The sequence below is a fragment of the Coloeus monedula genome (genome assembly GCF_965178545.1).
Source record: "Coloeus monedula genome assembly, chromosome: 3".
Classification (NCBI taxonomy): Eukaryota; Metazoa; Chordata; class Aves; order Passeriformes; family Corvidae; genus Coloeus; species Coloeus monedula.
Genome location: NC_138783.1, coordinates 119,246,296 through 119,273,150, shown reverse-complemented (window position 1 = coordinate 119,273,150; position 26,855 = coordinate 119,246,296). Strand labels below are relative to the sequence as shown.

Sequence of the window (26,855 nt, the reverse complement as noted above, 5' to 3'; positions counted from 1 at the left end):
CAGGGCAGGCTCAGGGTGGACAGCAGCAGGAATTTCCCCATGGAAAGGGAGCTCAGGCCTTGGAAAGAGCTGCCCAGGGAGGTTTGGAGTGCCCATGCCTGGAGGTGTCCCAGGAAGGGCTGGAGGTGGCACTCAGTGCTCTGGGCTGGGGACAAGGTGGGCATGGGGCACAGCTGGGCCTGGCTGGGCTGGGAGGGCTTTTCCATCCTTAATGATTCCAGAATCTGGCATTTTGCACAGGTGTGGGAAGGTCCTGGCTTCACTTGCCCACATCACCACGGGCAGCATCTACATCCTGGTGCCCAGTGTGCCCACCCCCATCATCTGTGGGGTGAGAACCAAGCAGATACAGACAAGGATCCTGATTGCAATTAAAGTTTTCAAGGCAGAACTTCCCGTTGGGCCACGCCCAGCCCTTGAGCTCACTGGGAAGGTTTGGGGATGGGAAGGAGCTCCTCAGCTGTCCCCGGGCTGGCTCTCGGCACAAAGAACTGTGATTTGTGGTTGCTCATCGTGGAGCAAAGCCATGCTGCAAAGCAGCACTGGGGCTGCAATAAAGGGCTGCAGCAGCCCGGCAGCTGATGGGTTCACGGGTGCACTCAGAGCCTGCCAGGAGTCACCCCTTAGCTGGGACATGTTCCTTCCCTTGCAGCACATCCCAGTGCATCCCTGAGTGCCACTCAGACAGACAGCACAAAACATTCACAAAACATGTGGCAGGGGCACATTGTGCCATCTTTTTCCTGCATTTAATCACTGCCTATAATTTAGAGAATTATTTTTGAAAGAAGCAAATCAATAATACTTTGTGGAAGCAGAAAGTTCTAGCACAAACCAAATTAAGAGCTTCATTTCCTGAATTAGGAACAAATTAACTCATTATCCACACAGCAAAATCCTGTTTGCAAACAGCAGCTCTAGATGTTTGTGGGGAGGTGTTTTGGGGTGGGTTTTAGCAGTGGGTGGGGTGCAGGGTGCCCAGGAGAGAGCTCTGGGCTGCCCTGTGCCAGGCACAGGTGGTTCCACACAGATCGGTAACAGACCCATCACAAAATCATGGAATCATGGAGTCCCAGACCGGTTTGGGATGCAAGGGACCTTAAAGCTCATCCCATCCCACCCCTGCCATGGCAGGGACACCTCCCACTGTCCCAGGCTGCTCCAAGCCCCAATGTCCAGCCTGGCCTTGGGCACTGTCAGGGATGCGGAACTGTGGTGCCTTTGTGTAAACATATTTATTATAAAGGGCAGAAAATATCAAACAGAGCAGGTACATCCCTGAAGGGTCTGCACCCCTGGGGGACCCCCACCAGAGCAGGTACACCCTCAGAGGAATGAATCCACACTGAATATGACTGTCCAGTTTATCATTTCATCTCTCAGCACCCCAAAGTTTTCCCATGATCCCTCATATCCCTCACATACTCTGGGTATAGGTGATGCCTTAGGTTTTAACTTTGATATTTTTCAAATCCCGCACTGCCTGATGTGTCACTCTGAAAGTTCCTTGGAGCCTGTTAATTTCTGCTCTCTGTGCCAGGCACACATAACAAAGCCTCTCCAGGTCTGCTCTCCAAGGACACCCAGACCATCCTAGGCCCAAAAAGTATAAACCAAAAAGCCTCTAACGGGGAGCTAAACTGAGGGGAATTACATCATTGAACTGAAGCTTTAATTGGAGAATTAACCCTGCTGTGCAAATGAACCCAACCTATAAAAGGGTGAGGAACTCGTGCCCTGCCGTCCACCTTGGGGTCCATCTCGGCAGTGGCCTCTGGTCCCCAGGGGTACCTTGGAAGGCCTTTCAAATAAACACCTACTTTTATTCCCTTACTTCTGCCCAGTCTCTGTTTCTAGCAGGCTTCTTAAGGCATCATAGGGAGGGTCATAAAAAGCTTCAAAACAACCCAATTCCATCCTTTCCTGTATGTGCAAAGCTCAATTCCTGTAGAACTAAATTGGGAACCTCCCACAGGTGTGAAAAATGACTATTTATATAATTTATTTATATATTTCATATATACATTTAAATATGATATTTGTATTTTTTTCCTTCTCCTTGGCCATGGGCTCTGTGCTGGAGAGAGAGCTGATGAGGACACCTTGGGGGAAGCAAACAGAGACCCTACAAAACCCTGTGACCCTCAGGGCAGCATGGGCCACCTGGGTGTGGGGATTTCTGACCTGCTGGGCTGGGATGGCAAGAGCTGGATCAGGGATTCAACAGTAAAACAGGCCAGATTTGCTCTTGTGCCTTATGAAGAACCGCCTTTTGTATCAGTACAGATTTATAAATATTCCAGTTCTGCAGGTTCTTGTTCTGAGACTTGGGGGAAATAAAGGAAGTGGGTACATTAAATCAGTGGAAATATTATGGATTTCATTATCTTCAGCATCTCTCAGTGCTGCTGATTTGTATTTGATCTGTGAATCAGCTCTGCAGCAGCCGCACACATCGATAACTAATTCAGGCAACAGAAATTATGTCTAAGTCATAGGAGGACAAACACAACTGAAAAGACAGATAAAAAATCCATGTTCTCATGTTTGTGTTCTTCCCCATGAGCTGGGAGCTGGTCTCCCTCAGAACCCCAGGATCCCTGAGGCTGGAAAAGCCCTCCCAGCCCAGCCAGTCCGACCTGTGCCCAATGCCCACCTTGTCCCCAGCCCAGAGCACTGAGTGCCACCTCCAGCCCTTCCTGGGACACCTCCAGGCATGGGCACTCCAAACCTCCCTGGGCAGCTCTTCCCAAGGCCTGAGCTCCCTTTCCATGGGGAAATTCCTGCTGCTGTCCACCCTGAGCCTGCCCTGGCCCAGCCTGAGGCCGTTCCCTCTCCTCCTGTCCCTGTTCCCTGGCAGCAGAGCCCGACCCCCCCGGCTGCCCCCTCCTGTCAGGGACTTGTGCAGAGCCACAAGGTCCCCCCTGAGCCTCCTCTGCTCCAGCCTGAGCCCCTTTCCCAGCTCCCTCAGCCGCTCCTGGGGCTCCAGCCCCTCCCCAGCTCCCTTCCCTGCCCTGGACACGCTCCAGCCCCTCCAGGGCTCTCCTGCCCTGAGGGCCCAGAACTGGACACAGCCCTGGAGGAGTATCACAGTGCCCAGCACAGGGGACAATCCCTGCCCTGGGGCTGTGGCCACACAAGGGCTGGGACAGCCCAGGGGCCATTGGCCTCTTGCCCACCTGGGCACACCTGGGCACACCTGGGCACACCTGGGCACACCTGGGCTCGTGTCCAGCCGCTGTCCGCAGCACTCCCAAGGCCTTTCCCGGCTTTCCAGCCGCTCTTGCCCCAACCTGGAGCACTGCAGGAGGTTGTGGCGACCCAAGGGCAGGACCTGGCACCTGCCCCTGTTGGAGGCCAAGGCCTGCAGTGCACTCAGGGCCAGAGGAAGGGGACAGTGCTCTGCCCTCGCTGTCTGGGGGATCAGGGATGGCCCCAGGTTTAACTTGCACCCACCGAGGCTGTTCCCAGAGCTCGTGCTGGGAAATGGGAGCCCCCTCCTCCAGGAGATGCCACGATCCAAGGGCTGGGGCCAGGCCTGGGTGTCTGTGCCAGGGCCATGCAGCCGAGGAAGGGGCATCGCCCACCATCCACCCCTGTCCCCGTGGGAAGGGTCAGCCCCTGAGCAGGCCAACACAGGATGGTTTGGCCCCTCTTGCCCCCCTACCTTCATTAAATGTTCCAGCAGCACCCACCGCTCTCTCTGGGGGGACCTGCAGGCCCTCAGCAGCTCCTCAGGATCACAACGAGCAGAAATGCAGCCTGTGGAGCTCAAACACGGGGGTCATTTACCTCCAGCTCCCTGTCAGCTGAATACTCTGAAGTGTCCCAGTTCTGCATGGGCTGACCGTGGGACTGAGCACCCCCAGGCTGCCCAGCAGGTTTCTGAAATGTCACTGTTCTCATTGCAAATGTACACAAATCACTCAGTTCGTTACCTGGGAAAGAGATGGGAGACATTTAAAGGGGGTCATGTACCTGCTGCAGAACTGATGTGTCTGGGGTGGATTTTTGCAGTCCATCATGTGGTGCAATTTGCATGTTCAGATCACAGAATTCCAAAATTATTTGTGCTGGGAGGGACCTTGAAGCCCACCCAGTGCCACCCCTGCCATGGGCAGGGACACCTCCCACTGTGCCAGGCTGCTCCAAGCCCCAATGTCCAGCCTGGCCTTGGGCACTGCCAGGGATCCAGGGGCAGCCCCAGCTGCTCTGGGCACCCTGTGCCAGGGCCTGCCCACCCTCCCAGGGAACAATTCCTGCCCAATCTCCCATCCAGCCCTGCCCTCTGGCACTGGGAAGCCATTCCCTGGCTCCTGGCCCTCCAGGCCTTGTCCCCAGTCCCTCTGCAGCTCTCCTGGAGCCCCTTTAGGTCCTGCAAGGGGCTCTGAGCTCTCCCTGGAGCCTTCTCCTCTCCAGGTGAGCACCCCCAGCTCTCCCAGCCTGGCTTCAGAGGGGCTCCAGCCCTGGAGCAGTGCCGGGGCCTCCTCTGGACTTGCTCCAGCACTTCCATGTCCACCCAGTGTTAAAATATTCCCCCTCTGTGGACCCAGGATCTGTTTGGCATCCTGGTGCTGGGACAGACATCACCCACGCACTGGGAGCAGTGCATTTGTTTATCATTTCTCTCCCTGGCTATTCCCAGGCAGCAGCTTCTCCCCTGTGATGATTCAGTCCCTGAAGTCCCAGCAATGAGTGATTAGGCAGATCAGCTTTCTTAAGACACTTAATATTTCCATGCAGGTCCTTTTGCAGGCTGAGGAGAGAACCAGTGCTTGCAGGTGTTGTAGGTACAGGCGGGAGCAGGTCATATATCATCCTGGGTATGTATTTTTTTACTTTTAACCTGCTGTTGGGGCAGTATTTTTAAGCACAGTGCCACGCTCTGAGCCAGGTTCAAACTTTAGCCAAATCTAGGTGGAAGATTAAAGAAACCACCCAGAAAAGCTGCTGGGCAGCAGTGCCAGTACATCTAAGTGGGCTTTGTCTCTGATGGAGTTAATGAGCTGCTTCAGCACTTCCAGACACCCCAGATTTAGTGAATTTTGTGACCTGCCAGTCACATACCTGAACCACCACTGGCTGCCTCATTTAGGTTAATTACAACAGTGCTAATTACCTGGCTCTTCCTCGGTTAAAGCAACCTCAAACAAGCTGCAGACACACAGGTGTGACATCTGCCAATCCTGTCACCTGGCGTGACCTGCGGTTCCCTGCTCCCAGCTCCGGTCCATTCCTCATGCTTGCACACACCCGGGAATGGCAAACACGGAAGGGAACGGGTGGTTGGGAAAAGTCATGAGTTCTGCTGAGATACAGGCTTGAAGCAAGGAAAAAACACTGGGATGGGTGATTTGGGGAAAGTACAGAGTTAGAGCAGTGGGAGAGCCTAACCCCCACCTGGCTGCACCCTCCTGCCAGGGAGTTGTGGAGAGCCAGAAGGTCCCCCCTGAGCTGGAAGGAGCAGCTAGTCCAGGTGTGATGCTTCACACAGGGCTGGGACCTGGTACTGGACACCTCTGTGTGTGTGACCCTCCCTGAAGGAGCCTCGATTTAGATGGGATATTGGGCAGGAATTGTTCCCTGGCAGGGTGGGCAGGCCCTGGCACAGGGTGCCCAGAGCAGCTGGGGCTGCCCCTGGATCCCTGGCAGTGCCCAAGGCCAGGCTGGACATTGGGGCTTGGAGCAGCCTGGGACAGTGGGAGGTGTCCCTGCCATGGCAGGGGTGGCACTGGATGGGCTTTGAGGTCCTTTCCAACCCAAACCAGTCGGGGATTCTGTGACAAGGAAATAGGGCTGGAGCAGCACTGTGAACCAGAAGGACCCAGTAAATCTGAGCCTGCTACTGTGTGAGCAGCATTATTTAATAACCTGGAGGGCTTTGTTACCCAGGATGAAGGGCAGAAACTGCTGCCCAGAGGATCAGACAGGGAGGAGGGAGGGAGGAGCTGTTTTTTCCCAAGCTCAGGATTACAGGATCTCAGACATGTTTGCCCTTTCCAAACAAACAATTCCTGCACGAGACATGTTTCCTGCTGGAGTGGCTTGTGTCAGCTGCGGGTACACAGCTGCCAGGCTGGGAACAGAGTCCTCTGAGCAATAAACCATCATCAACACCATCGTCTGGGCAGCGCTGTCACAATATTGGCTTTGCAGTGTTTGGCCTCACATGGCCAAGGGCGATGACTGAGCCAGGCTGAAAAGCCTCTTGGTTTGTGGCATGGGGAGGACTCAAAGTGACTTGGAGGAGACATTAAACTATTTCAGGGTCAAGGAAGTCAAATGCCTGGAAAGCTGAGGGGATGTGGTCTGGCCCTTTGGTATTTTGGCTGAAGCAGAGGATACAAGTGCCTGAGAAACTTGCATCCCATTCCCAAACTGCCAACAGCCCGGTTTAACCCTTCCATGTCTGTGTTCCCTGTACAACAGGACAAGTCACAGCACTTCTTGCTTTTGCCAAGGGCTGGAGGGGAGGGAGGTGCACGTGCCGTGGAAGGGGGTGCTGGAGGGGACATGACACTGGTTTTCCTTTCTAACACAGGCACGGGGAACCCGTGGGTGGGATGCCCATCCAGAGAGGGGCTCCAGCAAGGTGATGCGGATTTAGGCTCCAGCAGGAACAGCCCCACAGCTGACAGTGCTGTTTCATTCAGAGCTCCAGGTCAGGGAAAACCTCAGCCCGTGCGCAGGAGCCTCAGCTCTCACAGCAGAAACCCTCCAGGTAGCACGTGCTGATGGTGCCGAGGAACATCCCGTTTCCCCAGGCAGGAGTCAGACGGGACGTAGCAGCCCAGAACACAGTGTGGTTTCCACCTGCAGAGGTGTGTGGGTGACCAGAGTCCTGCTGAGCTCCATCCTCCCAGTGCTCTGGGTTTCCTTCTCCCACCTTAAGTTTTTATACCAATGGAAAATAAATGTGCTCAACTTTGAGTCTGCAACTCCCAGAATACGGAGGGGAGGGATGGAGGCAGCAGCCAGGGGCCAGCCTGGGATGGGAGGAGAGGTGGGACAACTCCCAAGCGTTCGGGCTAAGATCAGGTGAGTTTGTGCCTTGCCAAGGACAGCTTGCTCTGCACTGGAAAGCTGCTGGTGGATGATCCTCCAGGCAATTTCTCCAGCTGAGTCTGGTGTGTCAGCAGGATCTGGTGTGTCAGCACTGCCTGGTCTTTGCTGCTTTCTGGGGAGAAGCGGCAGAAGAATTTTCAGCACAAATGAAGGCGTAGATCCTGCCCACCACACTCAGACTCGTCCCTCCAGGACAGTTCTCTGGAGTTTCTATGTTACCTTCAAGCTTCTCCCATCAGAATAAGCCCTCAGAAATTGGTATTTTCCTCTGCCTGCCTGCCTGCCTGTGCAGGCTTCTGTCATGGGCAGATGACAGAAGGAAGACAGAGCAGCAAAAGGGAATTTCATGATCACATTTAATGTCCCAGAGCCCTGTTTTGCTCCACAAATTTGGAGGAATTTCCTGTGTTGGGCCCATTGAGGGAAGCCAGGGCTGGCAGCTGACCTTGCTCTCCTTGTTCTCTCCTCTTGCAGCTCATTTCAGGATGTCAGCTGAGCCCTGGCAAGCAGCCAACAAAGGAATAAGCCCTTCACAAGCAACAGACTAGAAGTCCCTTGGTTAGCCCTGGTGGCACAACCAGAAACATCAACTTCATCACCTCATAGGAACTTTCTAGCCACAACAAGCCCATTTATTCTGCATTTCTGACCCATTGCCCCTAGTTGGTGATCACAGAATCCCAGGATCCCAGGATCCCTGAGGCTGGAAAAGCCCTCCCAGCCCAGCCAGGCCCAGCTGTGCCCCATGCCCACCTTGTCCCCAGCCCAGAGCACTGAGTGCCACCTCCAGCCCTTCCTGGGACACCTCCAGGGATGGGCACTCCAAACCTCCCTGAACAGCTCTTTCCAAGGCCTGACCTCCCTTTCCACGGGGAAATGGTGATACGCTGTTTCACATTGTCATAATTTTGTGGATTTCTGGTCTGGCTCTTGCACTGAGGCAGGGTCCCCATCTTATCCCTCTGGCAGCTCAGGACTCAGAATTGGGTGTATTTATGTAAACACAAATCAAGATTCTCCTTCATGGCTTCTGATCCCTTCAACAGCAGCTCCTCCACCTTCATCCTGGTGGGTGTCCCAGGCCTGGAAGCTTTCCCCACCTGCCTGGGCATCCTTTTCTGCTCCGCCTATGTCCTCGCTGTGGTAGGAAATGGGGCAGTTTTGCTGGTCCTTGAGCTGGACAAGGCCCTGCAGGCACCCATCCATCGCTTCCTGGGCATGCTGGCGGTCATCGATGTGGTCATGGCAACATCTGTGGTCCCCAAGATGCTGAGCGTGTTCTGGCTGGACTCTGCTGAGATTGGCTACGTGGCCTGTTTTGTGCAGATGTTCCTTGTTCACTCCACAACAGCTGAGGAGTCGGGAGTGCTCCTGGCCATGGCTGTTGACCGCTACATTGCCATCTGTCACCCTCTCAGGTACCATGCCATCCTGAATGGCCGAACCATTGCCCAGATGGGCCTGGCCATCGTGCTGAGAGCTGTCCTTCTCATGGTGCCCCTGATGGGGCTGGTGACGTCCCTGCCCTACTGCGGCTCCCGCGTGGTGCCCCACTCGTACTGCGAGCACATGGCCGTGGCCAACCTGGCCTGTGCTGACCCCTGGCCCAGCAGCCTCTACAGCGTGGCCGGGTCCTCCCTGATAGTGGGGATGGACATGGCTTTCATTGCTGTGTCCTATGGGATGATCCTGAAAGCTGTCCTGGGGAAGGAGTCCTGCTGGAAGGCCCTGAGCACCTGCGGGTGCCATCTCTGCGTGGTGCTGCTGTTTTACATCCTTGGGATCGTGTCCATCTATTCCCAGCAGTTCGGCGGCGCCGTGTCCGAGCGCACGCGGGTCCTGCTGGCCGATCTGTACCTGACCCTGCCCACCACGCTCAACCCCCTGGTGTACAGCATGAGGACCAGGCAGATCCGCCAGGCTCTGCTCAAAATGCTCTTTCCCAGGAAGGTTTGTGCCTGGTGCAGGAGTCCGTGATTTTCCAGGCGTGTTCATCTCTGCACTGGCAGCTCCAGCTGCCCTCCCAGGGAGTGCACGGGGTGAGCAGGGAGCAGGGAGGACTCGTTGGCTTTAAGGAAGCCCTACTCCATGATGAGAGTTATCTGGGACTGGGAGCAGAGCACACACCGGGTCCTCTTTCCCTTCCTCCTCTGCAGGTGAGACGCAGCAGCAAGGACCCACCTTTGAGTTCAGAGATGTTCCCGGTGCCGGGAACATCCCTGCGATAATTTCAGGACTCCAGGTGCATTTGTGTCAGTCAATACACAGATCCCGATCCAAATGGGGAGATTTCTTCTGCGTTTTCTTCTTAATCCCCTTGGACCATCCCAGAGGTGCTCTTCTCTGGGCCCCTCTTGCATAAGAGGCTGAGAGGATCATGGATCATGGCTGAGCCCTGACCAGCTTTTCCAGGTTTCTGGATGTTGATGGAAACTGAGCATATTCAAAACTGAGCTCTTCAAAGCACTCTGTCCCTGCGGAGTGACAGAATCCCAGAATCACCAAGGTTGGAGGACAGCCCAGCTGGGTGTGAGGGTGGAAGAGGAGCAGAGGGATGAGGCTGGGGGCTGTGTCCACTGGGTGGTAAGGCACTGGCACAGGCTGCCCAGGGAAGTGGTGGGATTACCGTGCCTGGAAGTTCCAACAGCGTGTGCATGTGGCACGTGGGGACGTGTTAGTGGCGGGCTTGGCAGTGCTGGGGGAATGGTTGTGTTGATGGTCTGAGAGGGCTTTTCCACACTTAATGACTCTGTGGTTAATGCAAGGATTCCCCAGGAAATCATCAGACACGGGGTTTTTCCTCTGAAGCAAAGCAGGGGGACAAGGCCCATCCTGCCCAGACACATCTGGGGCAGAGCTCCACAGGGTCACCCTCAAAGTCATGGCGATGGAAGAGTTGGCTGCAGCATAATTCCTCTGACCTCTTCTGGATGTCTTGGAGCAACCTGGTGATGTCAGAGAGCTACCACGATGCAACAACCCTGCCCAGAGCAGCTGTGGCTGCCCCTGGATCCCTGGCAGTGCCCAAGGCTGGGCTGGATGGGCCTTGGAGCAACCTGGTCTATGGAAGGTGTCCCTGCCCATGGCAGGGGGTGGCACTGGATGAGCTATGAGGTCCTTCCCAGCCCCAACCATCCCATCATTCTATGAATTGTGCCCTAAAATGACTGTTTGTGTCCACAGCTACGAAGGACATCTGAAGGACTGGTTCCAGCCACAGCCCAACACCATGTCTACAACTGCCACAAATCCCACCCAAAACACCTTCTTTAGTCTTCACTTCTACATTAAAATTAAAGCTCAGTGGATTGCTTTCAAAACTGGTTTGAATCTGTCATTCTTCACCTCAAATATGTTGTTCCTGTCTTTGTGGTGTTTATCTGACTTTCTGCTGCACCTTCCCTGACATCTCAAAAACCACTTGACAGAATGTTTCTGCTGCCCTAAATTTGCACTTTTTTTCTAGGCTGAATTTGCACATTTTGGGTTTACACTGCCTGGGGCTCGGGAGGGCCTGGTGGGGGCACAGACAGCCCATTCCATGGCATGATCCTTGGTACTGAAAGCCAGCAGAGGCTTCCAGCCAACAGTGCAGCAGAACTGGGAATGAAACTGCTCCGGCATTCTCCAGGCAAACACGAAAATGGCTTTTAATTCTGCTGGAGGCAACTTGTGCAGCACATTCCTGTCTGGCTCGGCCACCAAGGCCAGGTTGGACGGGGCTTGGAGCAACCTGGTCTGAGGAAGGTGTCCCTGCCCATGGCCGGGGTGGAATGAGATGAGCTTTACAGTCCTTTCCAACCCAGCCCAATCATTCCATGATTCCGTGATCTCCTAGCATGTGCCATTCATTAAAGAAATGAGATGAGACAGAACTGACGTGGGGCTAAGGCTGCTCCCCGCCAGCCCCGCCGAGGTTGTTACAGAGGAGCCTGGAGAGGACTCGTGCCTTTGGGAGTCCCCATCCCAGGTACTCCCACTGGCACTTCCTGGGGTGATTCATGCACAGCCCTGGAGCACACGAGTTGTTTCTGGTGTGGCCGTCCCCAAGGTGGAGCTGAGCACAGAGAGAGCCAGGTGGGTGCTGGTGGCAGCTCGGGCATGGCAGGTGCCCCAGGCCAGGGGCTGGGGGGACTTCAGCATCCAGCCTGGAGCCTGCACAGTGTGAGAGAGCCAGGAAAATGGCAGTAGCTGGAAATTTCTTCTAAAAGTAGTTTTTCATACTTTCTTATCAAACCAAACCGCCATTCTAACGCTGCAGATTTCTGATTCTCTAAGTATTTTTTAAGTTAAAAATAGGACTAGAGTGTAAAGAAGTAAACAAATAAACATTAAACCTTTCAACTAAACCCAGAAACTCCTGCAAAGGAGTTGACTTGTTTCTGATTGTATAATCAATCCATACTTAGCTGAATACACATTTTCTGTAATACAAACTAGATTTTCAACCATGGATAATGTTCTTAACGCCTTGACACAAGAGCAGGTGTTGGGATGGAAAGCTACAGGGCTGGGAGCTCACCAGCAGGCAGAATTATATATATAAATATATATATATATATATATATATATATATAGGCTGGATTATGTCATGGGGGGCACCAGTGGGACTGGGGGAGAGGAGGAGGAGGCAGGCAGGGCACTGGCATCCCGGTTAGGTGTTAGGAAGAACTGGGTGCCCAAAGCAGCTGGGGCTGCCCCTGGATCCCTGGCAGTGCCCAAGGCCAGGCTGGACATTGGGGCTTGGAGCAGCCTGGGACAGTGGGAGGTGTCCCTGCCATGGCAGGGCTGGCACTGGAGGACCTGTAGGGTCCCTCCCAACCCAAACCAGTGTGTTCTGTGATTTTATGATGGTTCCGACAGCTTCATTTTGAGGTCTCTGAATCATCTGGTTCTGGTATTTCCCAGGAGTGTCCCTGTGCCACCTCCTCACCTGTGAGCAGTGGGGCAGAGGCACCTCTCTCTGAGATCCCTCTGTGCTCACACCCCATTAACAAAACCTTTCACTCGGCAGAAAATGGAATCGGGTTTGTTTGGCAGCAGCTGTTTCCTGCAGCCCGCTTGATTGCCATAATTTAATTTGATTCCAATCCTGTCATTCTTTATTGACCAAATCACCTGTTAAGTTCTCTGGCTTTCTGCTGGGCTCTGACGTCAGGGTGACACTCTCAGCTCATCACTTCAGTGTCCCTGCTCCCCAGGGAACATCCCAGGAAGTGCCTGCAGCCCCCAGCGTACCAGGGCTCCTGGAAGTTGAGCAGGACCCACCAAAGACCTCTGGAGATGCTTTTCCTGTCATGGAAATGATCCAAGCCAGCTGCTGGGTTTGTTTTCTATCTTAGCAGAGGGTGTTTAACGTCCTTCAAAGCTGCCAGTCAAATAAATGACATTAAGAAATAAAGTTCTCTGATTGTGTTTCTCTCGGGGCGGCCGGCACCTCCCTCCTCCACGCGGAGGACAGCTGCCTTTGTCTGCTTTTATCTGGCTTCTCCACTTAACAGCTTCCAACTCTCATCAGGTCAGAGAATCATCAAAGCAGAGAATCAGAAAATCATTGAGTAAGAGAATCTTTGAATCTCTGACTCAGAGAATTGAAGAATATTGGGATCATAGAATGGTTTGGTCAGAAGTCCAGACTTGTCTCTGCAGAGGTTTCACAGTGTCTGGCTCAGGACTGGAAGCTGTTCTATGTGACTTTCACCAGTTGTCCCAAACCAGCACAAATAATGTCTCAAATGAAGTTTTCCCAGTGGAGCACCATGTCCTGGAGAGCAGAGGCTCTGGAGCAGCTGCCAGCACCTGGGAGGGTAATGCTGGCAGCCAAAGGGGCCAGAGCAGTTTGGGGGTGTAAGAGGGAAATGGAAAAAGTCAGATTATTTCATTAAAAGGTGTTTAAATCTTGACAATGTGCAAAAAAGCCTCAGTAAGAGAGATACTGGAACTGGCAGGTGGAGATGAGAAAATGCAGGACTCTGGGCCTTTAGTCTGTGTTAATTTTATATCTTTTAGTTTATCAGGGGCTCTGCCATGAGGGCTCTCCAGCCAAGAGAAGGCAGGAGAAGGATGCCATGGCTGGGAGGAGCAGACAGACAGGGTTAAAGAGGAGGAAAAGCAGGGGGCTAGAACCCTGAGGGTGATTCGCACTTGTGTGCCAGTCAAGGGTTGGAGATTCTCCTCCACCTCTGGATGCCCACAAGCCTGGACAGTCCAATTTCTTCCAGGCAAGCATAATTTGGTAAATCCTGTGAGCTCTGGCGCAGAGGGTTTGACACAAACCTGCTCTTCATGGTTTGGCCTTCAGCCCACAGGTGGGTGAGTGTGGAGCAGGGGCAGCACCATTTTCAGTGAGCTCTCCATGACTGGGACTCGCAGCCAGAGCTGCCAGTGGTGCCTGTGTCCCTCAGGGCTGGGCCACAGCAGGGAGCACCATTTCTCTGGCTGCACTTTCTCTCAGCCCAGTTTCACCACAGACATGGTGCAGCTTCTGCATGACCCAAAGGAACATCAGGATGAACCTGTATGACCTGGACATGCCCGCTCCTCTCTGAGCAGGACACAGGGAGGAAGGACTCGCTTGAGCTCTGCCACAGAAACGCTTCTGAAGGTTGGGCAGGGGCCAAAGAGCCTGGGGTCCTTGGTGGCCCCAGAAGTTCTGGGTTATGGGTTGGACTTGATGATCTTAAAGGTCTTTTCCAACCTAAATAATTATGTAATTCTGGGATTATGCCCCATTTCTGCCCACTGAGAGTGGCAATAGTGGCAGGAAGCCACAGCAGGGCAGGACACCGTGGTGCCAGCCTGCAGACAGACATGGATATGGCAAAGGCTGGGGAAGAGGAGACCGAGGGGAGACCTCACTGGGGTCTTCAACCTCCTCCTGAGGGGCAGCGCAGGGACAGCTCCATTCTCTGCTCCCTGGGACTGGAGCAGCTGGAGCTGGGCCAGGGCAGGCTCAGGCTGAGAGCAGGGAAAGGTTCTTCCCCCAGAGGCTGCTGGGCACTGCCCAGGCTCCCCAGGGAATGGGCACGGCCCCGAGGCTGCCAGAGCTCCAGGAGCGTTTGGACAGCGCTGCCAGGGATGCCCAGGCTGGGATTGTTGGGGGGTCCGTGCAAGGCCAGGGGTGGGACTGGGTGATCCCTGTGGGTCCCTTCCAGCTCAGGATATTCTGTGACTCTGTGATCCTCTGGGATGTGCTGATCACAGCACCAGTTCAAAGGCTGACTGCAGAGAAGAGGTTCTGAAAGCTTTTCCCCAAAGGAACAGAACAAAGTTCCCTGATGCCACGGGCACTGTGGTCACACCACTGGCAGCTCCAGTCCCAGCCTGTCTGTCCCTGTTACAGGGAGCTGCAGCAGGGGACAAGGATGCAGCTTGGGCTGTTTGTGCCATGGCAGCCCCCAGCCAATCCAACACCAACCCTCTGCCCTTTCTGCTGAGGGGCGTCCCTGACCTGGAGGTTTTCCACGCGTGGATTTCCATCCCGTTCTGCATCACCGACATCATGGCCTTGCTGGGAAACACCCTGGTGCTCCTGGCCGTGGGCCTGGACAGGAGCTTGCACAAGCCCATGTCCTGTTTCACTGCTACATTGGCCCTCATCCACCTCATCTTCTCCACTGCTGTTGTTCCCAAGATGCTGGGTATGTTCTGGTTGGATTCAAGGGAGATTGGCTTTGAGGCCTGCTTCATCCAGATGTTCTTCATCCACACATTCTCCGCAGTGGAGTTGGGGGTGCTCCTGGCCATGTCCCTGGACCGGTACGTGGTCATCTGCCACCCTCTGAGGTACAGCAGCATCCTGACCAGCCCGAGGGCCATCCAGGCAGGACTGCTGTCCCTGGCCAGGGGAGTTGGTATCACGATCCCCTTGATGTGGCTCCTCACCAGCCACCCTACTGCAGCAGCAGGGTGATCCCGCACTGCTACTGCGAGCACATGGCTGTGCTGGGGCTGGCCTGCGCCGACACGGCCACCAGCCACCGCTACAGCCTCGGCGTGGCCACGCTGCTCGTGGGGACAGACCCTGCCTTCATCACCTTCTCCTACTGCATGATCCTCAGGGCTGTGCTGAGGCTGTGCTGAGGCTGCCATCCCACAGGGCTCGGCTCAAGGCCCTCGGAATCTGCAGGTCCCATGTTTTCGTCATCCTGATCTTTTACACAGGTGGGCTCCTCTCCATGTACCTGCAGATGTTCACTCACAGCTTGGCACCTCACGTCCAGGTGCTGGTGGCTGATTCCTATCTGACAGTCCCTCCCATGCTCAACGCCCTCGTTTATGGCATAAAGGTGAAGCAGATCCAGGAAGGAATCCGCAAACTGCTGGGGCAGCTGGCAGGACCCAGGAGCTCACAAGCTGCTAAAGGTGGCTCAGGTTCAGAGAGACAGAAAAACATTTCTCCCATGCCAGGAGAGGTGTGAAGTTGAGTGCAATGAATTGTCCCCCAGAAAGGTCCATCTCTCTCTCCAGAAAGGGGAACCTTGACCAGATGCCTGACGCTGACACGGCAACAGCCGATCGACAGGAAACCAGTGGGCCAGTGCAGATGGGTTTGGGCAACTGTCCCTTTGGCCAGTGCACTCCTCCCTTCCAAGACACCACTTGGGAATCATGGAATTCCAGGATGGTTTGTGTTGGGAGTGACCTTAAAGCCCATCCAGTGCCACCCCTGCCATGGCAGGGACACCTCCCACTGTCCCAGGCTGCTCCAAGCCCCAATGTCCAGCCTGGCCTTGGGCACTGCCAGGGATCCAGGGGCAGCCCCAGCTGCTCTGGGCACCCTGTGCCAGGGCCTGCCCACCCTCCCAGGGAGGGATCTCTTCCCAAGATGTAATCAAAGCCTCTCCTCCCTTGGTTTAAAGCCATTCCCCCTTGTCCTGTCACTCTCTGTCCATGTAATGCCCACTATGCCCCAGTCTCTCTGGTACTGGAGAGCCCAGCACTGGACCCTCTACTCCAGGTGTGGCCTCTCCAGTGGTGAGCAGAAGGGAAGGATCATCCCCCTCTCCGTGCTGGCAAAGCTCCTCCTGATGCACTGCTGGACACCTTTGCTCCTGGTCAGCCTGGTGTCCCTTCTCTGCCAAGCTGTTTGTCCAGCCGGGTGGCCCCAGCCTGTGCTGGTGCTGGGGCCATTCCCCAGCCCTGGCAAGACTTTCCACTTGTCCTGGTTGAACTCAGGAGGTTCCTGTTGGCCCATTTCTCCATCCCATCGAGGTCCTTCTGGACACCAGCACAGCCACCAGGTGAACCTGCTGCTTCTCTGTATGCTTAGCAGGGCTGGTCCTGGCTGAGGCACCCCACCAGTGGCGGTCAGGATGTGTCCCCAGTACCTGTGACTTCACTGGGAGAGCTCCCCCTGCCCGGGCCAGGGCAGGACTGCGCTCTGTGAAGTGAGGGCTGGGCTCCCTGCAGACAGAACACCAAGGACAAACCAGTGCTGGAGCAAGTCCCAAGTAGCTGGGGAGTGCTGGCTTTTGGGAATTTTGGGGGACAGTATTTTCCCCAGCACTGTGGGAAGGTGGACAGGAGCCCCATTGTGCAGGTGCTTGGGACAGGGGTGACATGGGGCAGTGGTGACACGGGGCAGCTCCTGGATCCGGGTTCATCCACCCCAGGTTCTTCCATGAAGGAGCCCCAAGGAAAGAGGTCCTTCCTTGTTTACCTGCAGAAGAGCCGAGCCCAACAGGGACAGCAGAGTAACAAGCCTCAGGATGATTCCAGCTGGGCCTCAGGGTGATTCCAGCTCTGAGCCAGGGCTCACTTGCTAGTTTTGAATCTCTCCTTTGGGTGAAGTGTTCAAAGCAAACAACAGCTCGCCCCTGCAGGTGCTGGGCGGGGCCGGGTGCCCGCTGTCCGTTCGGAGATGAGCGGGGGCACACGCAGTCCCTGCCAGGGCGGGGCGTGGGGCACCGGTGGCTTTGGGCACTGACCCCAGTCCCGGCCATGCGTGGAAGGGTCTCTGCTCCCTCCACAGCTGGTTGCAGAGTTGCAAAGCCTTTGAAACGCCAGCAGCCCTGAACCACCACAGCACCTCAAGATCATGGAATCACAGAAGGTTTGGGATGGAAGGGACCTTAAGGTCCATCCAGTGCCACCCCTGCCATGGGCAGGGACACCTTCCACTGTCCCAGTTTGCTCCAAGCCCCTTGGCTGGGGACACTGGTTTGGCTGCAGCTCCCTGGGCAGTGCTGGGACAGACCCCCGAGGCACAGTGACCATACACAGAGCCAGCTGTGGGAGGGCAGCAAAGAGCTGCGGGAGCAGGAGCAAATTCCAGGGTTTCAGCAAGTGCAGCACTGGCTGCTTGGGGCCCAGGCTGGGCACAGACCCCAGCTCCCACCCATCCTCCTGCCTGTCCCCCCCTGCCTGGACCAGCCCAGAACCTGCACCATCGCTCCACCACAGCCCGTACCCCGGCCTCAGGTCACTCAGAATTAATGTTTATTTAATTCCAGCTAATTTTTCACTGTCCAGCAGCATTTCCCTGCATGCTTGTAGTGTACAACCTTCTTGTTGTACACACAACAGCACAAACAGTCCTGTTCGGTACCACCCAAACTCCGGCTCTGGTGCTGGGGGCTGGAGCTGCCACCGGTACAGGTTTTCCCATTTTACCGTGGCATTTTTAGCCCCTAAAACTGCCTCAGCCCTGGGCTGGGTTGGGGAGGGCGACTCTGACTTTTACAGGAAAGCTTCTGCTCGGCTCCTGCTCTCGGCAGCGGGAGCTGCCCGGACCCGCTCCCGCGGGATGGAGCCACCTCCGGCAGCAGGAAGGGCTGGGGTCCCCAGGGGACACCCCGGGACAGTCCCTGCCTGGCCACGACGGGCACCGAGGGCCAGCGAGGCACAAACATCCCTCCCTCTGGAGCGGGCACAGGCGGCTCAGAGCAGCGGTGTCCCGGTGCCCTCCCCGGGCTGCGGGCTCGCAGAGGAGCCGATTGCCGCGGGAGGCTCGTCTGGCACGGGGCAGCGGCTCCTGCAGCCGCGTCTGTCCCTGCGATGCCCCGCGGGTGCTGGACAGTCCCCCCAGCGCCAGCAGCCCAGCTCCAGCCAGGACGCTGACGGAAAGTCCCCGGGGAGCGGCACCGGTGACAAACGCGTTAATTGGGCCCTGGGCAGCGGCGGGGGGGCCCGGCCGCAGCCGCCCGGCCAGCAGCACTCAATGCTCCTGGGGCCAGAGCTGTAATTACCAGCCCGCTCGTTAGCGCTAATTGAACTCTCCCAGGAAGGGAACATGACGGAAAAAACATAATAAACAAAGTTCAATTGCTTTTAACTTCGACTCCTTGGAAAGCCCAGGGAGGGAAGTGAGTCAGAGGGACGCTGCTGCCCCCCGCCACCGTCACACCCCCCAAACCTGTGAGCAGGGACAGGGGACGAGGCCGATGGCCCTGCCCTCCTGGGGCAGGAGCAGCTCCCCGGGGCCGGCTGAGCTCCGTCCAGGCCGGCCCAGCGATGCTCTCTCGCACAGCAGCGTGCCCGGCTCCGCACCCTGGAGTGACCCATGGCAGGGCGTGGGGCTGGATGAGCTCTGGGGTCGCATCCAACCCAAACCATTCCGCAATTCCATGAACGCCTCTCCAGCAGGACTCTGGCCCTTCGGGGCTGCCGGTGCCTCTGCAAGGGGGGCTGGGGGGGACGGGGGGTGTCACTGCTCTGCTGACGAGTGACCACAGAGCTCAGGCGGTCACCCTGCCCCACTGCCGCTGCTGCTGCTGGTGATGATGGTGATGATGATGATGATGATGACGCTCGCACTGCCAGGCTGTCGGGGAAGGAACAAAATGAATGGATGTCTCTCCCAACCTCTTCCCTGTGCCGAGGGCGAGCAGCAGCCGGGCCGGGCCGGGCCGGGCCGCCCGGGAACGCGGCAGTGACACCGGGCATGGCCCTAAGTGTGGATCGCAGGAGGCCCCTCCTGGCCAGAAGGCAGCACTGCCACCTCGCTGCACTGTCACCACCTCACTGGCACCTCCCTGCCACCCCGGCCACTTCCTTGCCCCCTCCTGTCACCTCCCTACACTGTCACCACCTCACTGTCACCCCCTGCCACTTCCCCGCATTGCCATCCCCTGTCTCCCTGTGCCACCCCCTTGCCACCCCTGTCACCACCCTGAAGTGCCACCACGTCCCCACTCTCAGGGCATGGGCAGCGCCACCGGCACCCACCGGGCACCGGCACAGCAGCTTCAGGCTGGACTTTACAGCCAGGACTTGCCTGAGGACAGCCCTGACACTGCTCTGGGAACAGCCCTGAGCATGGGACTGACCTTCTCTGCCCCAAGTCAGAATCATGGAATCACAGAACAGTTTGGGTTGGAAGGAACCTCAAAGCCCATCCAGTGCCAGCCCTGCCATGGCAGGGACACCTCCCACTGTCCCAGGCTGCTCCAAGCCCCAATGTCCAGCCTGGCCTTGGACACTGCCAGGGATCCAGGGGCAGCCCCAGCTGCTCTGGGCACCCTGTGCCAGGGCCTGCCCACCCTCCCAGTGAACAATTCCTGCCCAATCTCCCATCCAGCCCTGCCCTCTGGCACTGGGAAGCCATTCCCTGGCTCCTGGCCCTCCATGCCTTGGCCCCAGTCCCTCTGCAGCTCTCCTGGAGCCCCTTTAGGCCCTGCAAGGGGCTCGGAGCTCTCCCTGGAGCCTTCCCTTCTCCAGGTGATCACCCCCAGCTCTGCCAGCCTCAGCTGATGCTCTGAGCTCTCTTGGCCTTCAGTCAGGTGGGGTCTGGGCTGTGGCAGGTTCCTGTCCACAGCTGGGACCAGCTTAGGAACACTCATAGCATGGGAACAGCCAGGAGCAGTGTCCAGGAGCCTTCTGGTGCTGTTTGACTCCCTTTGCTCCCAGGTGTTCACAGGCCTGGCCAGGATGAGCCCCAGCAGGCCCTGCCTGTGGCAAGAGGGGCTTTGGAGCCTCCCACCCTATGGCGATAATCACAGGGGACCCCAAGACCAGAGCCAAACCTGGATTAGATGCTTCAGGTTGTGCTTTTCCAACCTGCCCCGTTGCTGAGGCTCTCACAGATCCTGTGTGCTCCCCAAGCAGCAGAGGAAGCTGTGGAGAGGCTGCGGGAACGGCCTCAGCTTCCATGGAAACCCAGAGTGAGCTCACAGGAATTCAGATTCCAAGTGTCAGTCAGGAGCCATTCCCTGAAGGTATCAGATGGAGGGAGCTGGGAATGCAGAGTGGCCCAACCTGCTCAGAGGTGCTGGTGGGAGCAAAAGCAGAGACAGATTGCAGGGGAAAGCCACAAGGACTGTGGAGGAAAACCACAATCCAGTGGAGGTGACAGGGTGTAAAAAACCACCCGAGCCTGGCACCCAGCCTGGGAGACACTGTCAAACCCGACATGAACCAGCAGAGGGAAAACCAGCCAGGAAAAACCTCTTCACCTGAACATCCTCGGATGGTGATAGAGCTCTCCAGGAGCATCCAGCAAGAGGGCACAACCTCTGCTTGTTTTCCATGTTGATGCTTCCCCTCAGGGGCTGACTGCAGCGCTTGGGGCTGGAGTGCAAAGCAAATGGACAAACTCACAGCGCTGGAGTTTGTGAATGGGGTTTGAGGCCCTCTATGTGCTGCCAGTGGCAGATGCAGCTCCCAGGGATCCAGCCCTGTGCTGGACACCTGACCATGTGCCTTTGGACAGGCACCTTTCCCAAATTCCCCGACCGTGGGGCTTGTTTGACACAACATCCTCGCTGTGCGGCCACTGACTGGCACTGATGTCCCTCTGGCCTCAGCAGTGTGGCCACAGTGGCACTTGCTTGCCAGGGAGGGCACCCTGGACACCCAGGGCTGGCACAACACTGGCACATCCCGGTTTGCAGATTTTGGGTCAGCTCCTTCTCATCCAATTCAAGTACTAAGAGAAGTGGACAGCTGGTCCAAAGCCAAGGCCCACAGCAGCTGGTCCCACTGTCCCCAAAGAGCCTACAGGTGCTTCTGCACATGCTGGTCATGCTGGGATGTCCAACCTCTCAACCACACCCAGACCCTCCCTTCCTCTGCAGCAGTTTCACCTCTTCCATCCCTTAATCAGAGTATTTGCTTTGTTTTACGTCAATTTTTAAGTATTCAATTATTTCCACAATATCTTTGGTTGGGTTATTTTACTTGAGCCCTCCCCCTGCAGTCAGGAATTTTCCTTAGGGACTTTGGCTCTTTTGTTCTAATTAGATTAATATCATAATTATCTCTCAGCCTGACTAACCCTAAGCACCCTGTATGTGTAATGTGTGTCTGTGCTTATAAACCCCCTGCCAAATCAGGGCTGGATTTTTCCCAAGTCGTGCTCCTCTGTGACTCACCCAGTAAATCACAGAATGGCAGAGGGTTTGGGTTGGGAGGGGATGGGCTGGTTGGTGTCTCCAGCCCATCCTGTTCTGTTTTCTGCAGGTCCTGGATCCAAACCCCGCAATTCCCCCCATCCCCTCACTGCAGCACAGCTTTGGGTGAGCAGGGACCCAGCGAGGGGCTCTCCTCCACCTCTTCAGACCACTGGACTCAGATTTGGGGGGCCCTGGAGCTTGGGGAGACCTTGGCTGTCTCTCTCAGCTCAGGTGCTGAAGCAATTCAGACCTTTCCCAGCTGTTATCCCTTTACACAGCAGCCAGGTTTGCAGGGTCATCCATGAGAGCCCAGGAGCAGCCCCCGGACAGAACCCTTCCCCCAGCTAACTCTCTCAGCCTCTTAAAAACCTCTCCAAGCCTTCCAGCACTTAATTTCTGCCAGGCATCTGAGCCTGGGCCGAAATTAATGAGCAGTTCCACGCCTCCACACCTACAAGGTGTTGCTGTGCGTGGGGACGAGGTTTGTAGGGAAGCAGGAGAGAGCAGGAGCTGCCAGATGAATATTAAACCCAAAGAGCTGCTCAGCAATATTTTATGCTTTTACTGAGTTTGACTTCAATGCTCGTGGGAAAAAAAAATCCCGGGCAATGCAAGGACTCCAGGGAATTAGCATCTTCCCCCAGCATAAAAGCCTCATTTTTTATGGAACACAAATGAGTTCTGGGCAGACAGGGAGGTCTGGGAGCACCTCGCTGTATTTGCCAGCTGATATTTCTAAGTGTCTACAGAAAGTTGGGAGGACTGTGAAGTGATGCATAAAAAATTGTAATTTTTAAAATAGGAAAATAGATGGGAAAGGGCCTGAGAGTGGGGGGGAGCTCCTTGTTTTCCTGCTGCATTGCGGCTGTGGAGTTAAGGATCTCCGTTAGGCTTTGCTGCCATAAATTAAGAAGCATCAAACACACAGAGACAAAAAGGCAGGGAAAAAAGTCAGAAATCTTAGAGCTCCAAGGCAGGGCTCTGAGAGAATTCCCGGGCAGAGCCCACAGCTTCAGCAAGGGGGCGAAACCTGGGGCCAAGAGCCAGGCAAGGGCTGCTCTCATCCTGGAGCAGGAGGGATTTCAGGTGACCTTGACAATGGGACAGAGCCCAAAATCCACCGTGTGAAACCCAGCCAAAAGCAGGGGAAGTTCCAGACGTCACGGGAAAAGCACAGATCCCAAAGGGAGAAGTCCCTGTGCAGGCAGCCACGGAGCATCCCTCCTCAGAGGAAAAGAGGAGCAGGTTCAGTGGGCAGCTCTTGGAAAAACACCTGGATCCTGGCTCCAGGCACACATTCCCGAGGCCATGCTGAGCTGGGGCTCATGAGCCAGAGGCTCCTGCCCGTGCCAGGTGTCCGTGGGACTGCAGGAACAGGGTCCCATCTTCTGACACCCCACCAGCTTTCCCTTCCCTGGATTCCCCACCACCCCCAAGCCTCCAGCCCATCGCCTCTGCCTGCTGACCAGCCCGGCCTGAACAGATGGCAGCGGAGGATCCCATGGGAGCTGTGGTGTGCGACCTTGAGGGGCTGGAGCGTGTCCAGGGCAGGGAAGGGAGCTGGGAAGGGGCTGGAGCCCCAGGAGCGGCTGAGGGAGCTGGGAAAGGGGCTCAGGCTGGAGCAAAGGAGGCTCAGGGGGGACCTTGTGGCTCTGCACAAGTCCCTGACAGGAGGGGGCAGCCGGGGGGGTCGGGCTCTGCTGCCAGGGAACAGGGACAGGAGGAGAGGGAACGGCCTCAGGCTGGGCCAGGGCAGGCTCAGGGTGGACAGCAGCAGGAATTTCCCCATGGAAATTCCATGGGGAGGGTTGGGGAGCCTAGGGGAGGACTGGGGAGCTCAGGGCAGGGCTGGGAAGGTCTGGGGAGCTCAGGGGAGCTCAGGGCAGGGCTGGGGAGCTCAGGGGAGCTCAGGGCAGGGCTGGGACAGGACCAAACCGGGACACCCGGCAGGGCCGGGCCGCGCTCCCCACGGCCCCGGTCCCGCTGCGCTGCGGCCGCGCCACCAGCGCCCCCCGGCGGCCGCGCGCGGAGCTGCAGGAGCCGCGCCACCCCCGGGACCGGACCGGGACAGAACCGGGACCAAACCGGGCCAGGATCGGGACCGGGGTTCATGTGCTCGGGCCAGAACCGGGACCAAACCGGGCCAGGATCGGGACCGGGGTTCGTGTGCTCGGGACAGAACCGGGACCAAACCGGGCCAGGATCGGGACTGGGGTTCGTGTGCTCGGGACAGAACCGGGACCAAACCGGGCCAGGATCGGGACCGGGGTTCGTGTGCTCGGGACAGAACCGGGCCCGGGGTTCGTGTGTCCCTGGAAAGGTGAGTTCGGACCGGGGACGTTCGGCTGTCATTGCCTGTTGTCCTCCCGTACCGGGGCTCTGAGGGAGGGGGGTTTTGGCAAAGCACAACTTGTGACGGCTCCCCCACCCCCAGCTCTGCTCTCGCATCTGTTTTGTTTAGATAAAAGATAGATCCCTCCCACGGCACTGGGAACCCTCTGCTGATGCCAGTTCCTTTCTGTTCTCCACAGATCCTTGCCGTGTCCACGGCGTTTTCCATTTCTCCGGCTTTTCAAAGCCCAAGGTGCCCACCAGGGCAGGTCCGAGCTCTCACTGCCCTGGCCCTGAGGCACCTGAACAAAACCCAGCTGTGGATGGACATTTGGCAGCTCGTTGTCCTCTGTCCTTCCCCTGGCACCTCGCAGCCCTGCACAGCCCGGCGGGAGCACAGGGCCAGCTCTCCTGCCTGAGGGGACACAGACATGCACCTGCAGCGCCTGAGCTGCTCCTGCCCTTCCAGGGCTTTTGGACTGACAAGATAAGCCGGCAGTCAGCTTCCCCAAAAGTCAAACGGGTTGTTGATTAGAGGATGTGGTTGGTTATCAGCTGTATTTATCGTTGTAGACTTGCCTCAGAGGCTGCCTGAGGCGGTGGTTGGTGTGTTAGAAAAGGAATAAAGAGGAGAAGTTGATGGGATGGGAAATTCAGCCTCCACCTCAACTGTGCACGGGCTCAGCTTCACCGACCTGCTGCAGGCTGCATTTTGAAGGGGCCTGCAAGAGAGCTGGAGATTTTGGACAAGGGTTGGAGGGATAGGACACAGGGAATGGCTTCCCAGTGCCAGAGGGCAGGGCTGGATGGGAGATTGGGCAGGAATTGTTCCCTGGCAGGGTGGACAGGCCCTGGCACAGGGTGCCCAGAGCAGCTGGGGCTGCCCCTGGATGCCTGGCAGTGCCCAAGGCCAGGCTGGACATTGGGGCTTGGAGCAGCCTGGGACAGTGGAAGGCGTCCCTGCCATGGCAGGGGTGGCACTGGATGGGCTTTCAAAGGTCCTTTTTGAGTCAAGCAGTTCTATGATTCTGTGACCAGTCTGGGCCCCAGTCCCTCTCCTGTCCTGGAGATCAGCAGCTCCAGCTGGCAGGCGAGAGTTTCTTGCTGTCAAAGAACACTGAGAAGCTGCCCCGCTGTCCTGGCACGCACAGAACCCCAGCAGTGTGGTTCTCCTGCCTGGCATGCACACAACACCACCAGTCTGGTTTCCTTCATGACCTTTAAGCTCCTGCATTCAGTGGGAGGTGGGGAGAGCTGGGCTTTGCTGTTGCCGAAAAGACAACTGGGGATCTGCACCTGCTCAGCTGCAGTGACATCCTTAAAGCCATGATGAGCAGAGACACAGGGCTCTTGGCACAGCCACCCAGCTCCTGGATGGTGCCATGCAGGAAATGGGCCACAGGTTTTAGTCCAGCTGTTAGGGGATGACTCTCTCCACACCAAGAGCTGTAGCCATAAATCATGGCACAGCTCCTCTTGGGAGTTCCTCTCAAGCAGTGTGGTATCACTGTGTAATCATAGAGTGGTTTGGGTTGGGAGGGACCTTACAAATCATCTCATTCTGATCCCCCTGCCATGGGTAGGAACCCCTTCCTGCATCCCTGTAGGAATGGAGGGGCAGAATTGAAAGGATAAAAGTAAGAAGCTCATGGGTTTTGATAATTCATTAGTTAGAAACAAATTCCAAGGCTCTTGGAGGGCAATGTCCCTGCCTGCTCTAGTCAATGTACCTCACTGTCACCAGGGGGGTGGCGAAGTGCACGTGGCGGCTGTGGCGGCGCTGGATGTGGCGGCGCTGGATGTGACTGCGCTGGATGTGACGTGTCCACCAGCCCACCACGAATTGCCTCAGGGAGGAGCAGAGCTCCAGGAGGCCACATCCTGCCCTCCTGCCACCCTCCCTGGCCTCAGGCACCTGCTGCTGGGGCCTGGGCAGTGACAGGGATCTCCTGCCCTGAGCAATGGTGACGGTCCTGCCCAGCCCCTGGGAGCTGATGCTGCCCCTTGGTGCCACGGAGCCAAAGGTCTGCACTTCTCCAGGGGGGATGAACCAGGTCTTGGCCCTGGAGCTGCTGTGTTGGAGCTCCTGGGAACTGCTTCTGCCTTGTCCTTTGGCCTTGGCTTTGTCCTTTTTGGGTGCATTGTCCATGCCTGCCTTCGGCCACTCCTCTCCAAGGTCCTGGGCAGACTCTTTGCCCCCCAGCAGCCCCGGGTCCATGGGCACCTCAGTCTGGGCCACCCTGCAGCCCATCCATATCCCTGGCCACCGGGGCAGCTGTGCCTCCAGCTCCTTGTGGTGCTCCTCGAAGAGCACCTGGGAGTCCCAGGGGCTTTGGATGAGCCTTGGGTGAAGGTCTTGGGGCACTCCATGGCACCATCCCTGGAGCTCCAGGTCACCAGCACAGGCTGGGGAAAAAGGGTCCCAGTGATGGGAATCCAACCCTGGTGGGGAGGCAGAGGCTGAGGCTGTTGTCTGCCAAGCCACTGCCAGACTGCTGTGCCCAGCAACCACTGTCTGTTCCTGTGGGGCCCCTTTTATAGCCTGGCAGAGTCCCCTGTGTGACATCATGGGGCAGCCAGAACCCTCTCTGTGACAGCGTGGGGCAGACAGAAATCCCTTTGTGACACCCGGGAGCCCAAGGGAGAGCCCTCGCTGCCTTGGGCACATGATGGTGAGAAAGAAACTTGTGAGATAACAGAAACAAATTACAAAAAAATTGGAAGGCGAAATACAAGCATACAAAGAAAGGAGAAAAGAAGAGAAAGTGCTGTGATGGGGGGAGGCTCTCCTGGACACAGCAAGCACTGAAGGAGGAGATTTGGATTCCCAGGCAAGCAAGGAGGGAGGCAGCAGAAATGGAGAGGGACGGCCTTTGGAAGAAGGGGCAGCAAATCAGGAGGCGACAAGGATGTCCTGAGGTCCTGCAGGGGCAAAACAAGAAACGCCAAAGCCCCTCTAGAACTTCATGTGGCTGCTGCTGTGAAAGACAGTAAAAGTCACTTTTACAAATGACGGCTTCGGTTTGGTTTGGCTGGGTTCTTTTTGGGTTTTTTTTCATTGCTGAGAGGAAACATTGAGACAAAGAATGAGGGGAAGTCTGAGGAGCCAGGGGCTCAGGGAGGGTT

General features: G+C 56.6%; 1 protein-coding gene and 1 pseudogene across 2 annotated transcripts; both read left to right on the top strand.

Annotated features, from left to right (window-relative positions):
- Nucleotides 1-8,088: 8,088 nt before the first annotated feature.
- Nucleotides 8,089-9,042, top strand: LOC309570856 (olfactory receptor 52I2-like; the record flags this gene model as incomplete). Its single annotated transcript, XM_082277868.1, has 1 exon — nucleotides 8,089-9,042. The coding sequence occupies one exon, from the start codon at nucleotides 8,089-8,091 to the stop codon at nucleotides 9,040-9,042; it is 954 nt and encodes a 317-aa protein (XP_082133994.1).
- A 5,410-nt stretch (nucleotides 9,043-14,452) lies between these two features.
- Nucleotides 14,453-15,485, top strand: LOC309570854 (olfactory receptor 52K2-like; annotated as a pseudogene). Its single transcript has one exon. The product of its transcript is annotated as an olfactory receptor 52K2-like (transcript).
- The last annotated feature ends 11,370 nt before the right edge of the window (nucleotides 15,486-26,855 follow it).